The sequence below is a fragment of the Camelina sativa genome, chromosome 11 (assembly GCF_000633955.1).
Source record: "Camelina sativa cultivar DH55 chromosome 11, Cs, whole genome shotgun sequence".
Lineage (NCBI taxonomy): Eukaryota > Viridiplantae > Streptophyta > Magnoliopsida > Brassicales > Brassicaceae > Camelina > Camelina sativa.
The window spans coordinates 30,203,441-30,207,516 of NC_025695.1; the positions used below are offsets into that span (position 1 = coordinate 30,203,441).

Here is a 4,076-nt window from a genome sequence, read left to right on the forward strand (position 1 = left end):
CTATGTTAATAATTTAATATAATTGTGTTTTTGTTAGGTTCCAATTCATAGTTATTTCAAAAGAAAGTTTGAAGCAACGTCCTGAAAAAATTCCTGTAGATTTGCCTTGGGATCCAGCAGATAGAAAAAGAATATTGGAGTATCATCCTAATGAAAGAGATGAGGTAAGACGCAAATATTTGATTAGAGGTCCTTGTCAACCTAGAAGTCATGATTTTCCTAAAACACTATCAGGAGAAAAGTTGAGAAGATTCAATCCAAAATGGTTTGATCTCTATAGCAGTTGGTTGGAATACAGTGTGAAAACAGACAAAGCTTATTGTTTGTTTTGCTACTTGTTTAGAGATTACACAGAAAATAAAGGTGGAAGTGATGCATTTGTTATACTTGGAAAAATCCCCAGAGTTTAAGAGATCATGTAGGATCGTTGAATAGCTTTCACATTAATGCATTAAAAAATGCTGATGCTTTGATGAAGCAAAGTCAATCAATTGTTCATGCTTTTTATAAGCAAGATAACATAGTCAAAAATGAATACAAAATCAGATTGAATGCTTCAATTGATTGTTGTAGATATTTACTAGGACAAGGATTACCTTTTAGAGGTCATGATGAGTCAATGGAATCAACTAATAGGGGAAATTTTTTAGAGCTTGTGAAATATACTGCAGGGCAGAATGAGCTAGTAAGCAAAGTTGTGTTGGAGAATGCTCCAAAAAATAATCAGATGATATGTCCTGAAATTCAGAAAGATATAGTGCATTGCTTTGCAAAGGAAGTTATTAGATTTATAATTCAAGAAGTTGATCATGATGTATTTTGCTTGTTGGTGGATGAATCTGCAGATGTTTCTGATAAAGAACAAATGGCAGTGGTTTTTCGTTTTGTTGATAAACATGAGACAGTCAAAGAAAGATTTATTGGTTTTGTCCATGTTAAAGAAACAACTTCTGCATCTCTGAAATGTGTTATTGATTCATTGTTTGCCAAACATGGTTTGAGTATGAAACAATTAAGAGGACAGGGCTACGATGGAGCAAGTAATATGAAAGGTGAATTTAATGGATTAAGATCTCTGATTTTGAGAGAAAATAGTTCTGCTTATTATATCCATTGTTTTGCTCATCAGCTTCAGTTAGTTGTCGTGGCAGTTGCTAAAAAGCATTTTGAAGTTGGAGACTTCTTTGATATGATTTCTGTTTTTGTAAATGTGGTTGGAGCTTCTTGTAAGAGAAAGGATATGATTCGAGAAGAATATCGAAAAAGAATCGAGGAAGGAATCAGTCGAGGTGAAATTAAGACAGGAAAAGGATTGAATCAAGAACTCTCACTACAGAGACCTGGTAATACTCGTTGGGATTCTCACTACACAACATTACTGCGGTTGGTTGATTTATTTTCTATTATCATTAAAGTACTTGAGTATATCGAAAAGAATGGTTCTGATAGTACCAAAAGACGACAAGCTAATGGTCTTCTTAAATACTTTAATACCTTTGATTTTGTGTTCTACCTGCAATTGATGTTGCTTATCCTTGGTCTCACGAATAGTTTATCAGTGGCTTTACAAAGGAAAGACCAAGACATTTTGAATGCTATGAGCCTAGTGAAATCCACCAAACAACAATTATGCAAGCTCCGAGATGATGGATGGGATTCTCTTCTTACTAAAGTTTTTGCTTTTTGTGAGAATCATGACACTGAGTTGCTCATTATGGATGACGAATTTGTTGACCCAAGAAAGCCAAGAAAAAGAAGCAACATGACCAACTTGCATCATTATCAAGTGGAGTGCTTTTACACTGTATTGGATATGCAAATTCAGGAGTTTAATGATCGTTTTGATGAGGTAAACACTGAATTAATTGGTTGTGTTGCTTCTTTAAGTCCTATTGATTCATTTCATGAGTTTGATCCGTTGAAGGTTATGAGATTATCTGAGTTTTATCCCGAAGATTTTACTTCTGTCGATCGAATATCACTTGAACACCAACTTGGTTTGTACATCGATAATATCCGGGAAGATGAAAGATTTGCTAATTTGAAGAGTCTGGGGGATCTTGCACATGTGATGGTAGAGACAAGGAAATATATTTCGCATCCTCAGGTTTGTCGACTTCTGAAGCTAGTTTTGACTTTACCTATAGCCACGACAACGGTTGAAAGATGTTTTTCTGTAATGAACATTATGAAGACTAGTTTGCGCAACTGTATTGGTGATAAGTTTCTAAATGATTGTTTAGTCTCTTTTATTGAAAAGGAATTATTTGATAAGGTGACAAATGAAACAGTGATGAAAATGTTTCAGGATATGAAAGAACGTAGGATAACTTTATAAATTTGTTTTGTTGTAAGACTTATTATTATTTTTATTTTAACGACTTATTTTCATATCGTTATAATTTTTTATAAAAAAAATTATTGTTATTTTGTGCCCCGGGTTAAAATATGTTCTAGATCCGCCACTGCATGCAATGCGAGTAGATGGTGAGTTGAAACCACGTCCATAAACAAATCGAGAAGATGGTGACTTTGATAACAGAAAGGCTAGCTTTGGCAAGGAAGACTATAAGCTTTATATATAATAAAAAGGAAAAAGAAATACATATTATAGATTCCATTTTGCTGGTGTAAAAAAACTTAGGATGGAGTATTACCAAAGGAGGTGTATCCTGAAAGAATAATGTATGCCAAGGTTGTTCTATTGGATAGTTTGGAAGTCTATCTAGTCGATATCTAATATAATAAAGTAGGGTTACACTTCTAAGGAGGCTCTAACTCCTTGCCACGTGGCATCTGTAGTAAATCCTACATCTGTCTTTTTTTTTTTTTGTTATCTCATGTTTATACAAATTGTTAATGGGTTGTATGTTATGTTTGTAGTAAATAGTTAATAGACCACTTTAACTAAGCCCAACAAATTTATTGTCTACTGCAAATTTATCGACTTATCCCCATAGATAATAACGACAACGGAATCTATGAGTTCCCGTCTTCTCCTCTTCTACGTCTCTCTCTCTTCCCCACAAATAAGATTAACCACAAATAAAACACATTGAATTATTTAAATTTAACTCACACTTTAATATAAAGCTAAAATAAAAAAAATCAATTAAACCATAAATAAAACACATATAGGAATGTACATTTAACTCACACTTTAATATTAAAACTGAAAAAAAATAAATAAAAAAAAATATTTCCAATTACACCATAAATAAAACACATTTTTCCATATAAATTTAACTCACACTTTAATATTAAAACTGAAAAAAAATAAATAAAAAAAAATATTTCCAATTACACCATAAATAAAACACATTTTTCCATATAAATTTAACTCACACTTTAATATAAATCTAAAATAAAATAAAAATTTTCAATTAAACCATAAATAAAACACATTTAATCATATACATTTAACTCACACTTTAATATTAAAAAATAAAATAAATTTAGCATTAACTATATTTTCCACTCAATTTTATTCAAAACACAATAAATTAGAATTAACTCTCATACATTTTAGTTTCCAAATTGTAACTCTCATCACTTCCCATCCTATAAATACTCATATTTTTAATTTTCTCATTCTCTTTCACTTTATCTTAGATATTATACATTTTTTTGTGTTTTTTTGTTGGTTGGTTGGTTGTTGTTGTATGTGTTAAAAAAAATGAAATATCGTTTTAAAAGCATAATTCTATATTTTAATTTTAGAGACTATATGATATGTATTTTTTTTTTTTTTTGATTTTTTGAAGATTCATCTCTATTCTCTGCAAAACAAACATTCTCAAAATCAACCTATTAAAACTTTCAGACCATTTGTCCATATGTCAAAATCCAAATATTACCACTTAACGAGTCCATATTATAAATAACTCTTGTACATACAACTAGCCTAGATTTTAAATTTAATTTTTTTTTTCTCTAATAGCATCTATTGCTCAACTGAAGCCCTACATTCCTCCTATCTCCAAGCTAAATTACCAAAAATTTCCCATAAAAGGTAGTAATGTCTAAACTATCCAATAACATGAACAACACATCCACTTTCGAATCCCAATAGTTCA

General features: G+C 30.9%; 1 protein-coding gene across 1 annotated transcript; it reads left to right on the forward strand.

Annotated features, from left to right (window-relative positions):
- LOC104728510 (zinc finger MYM-type protein 1-like) lies at positions 620-2,338 on the forward strand. Its single transcript, XM_019232007.1, has one exon. The coding sequence runs from the start codon at positions 620-622 to the stop codon at positions 2,336-2,338; it is 1,719 nt and encodes a 572-aa protein (XP_019087552.1).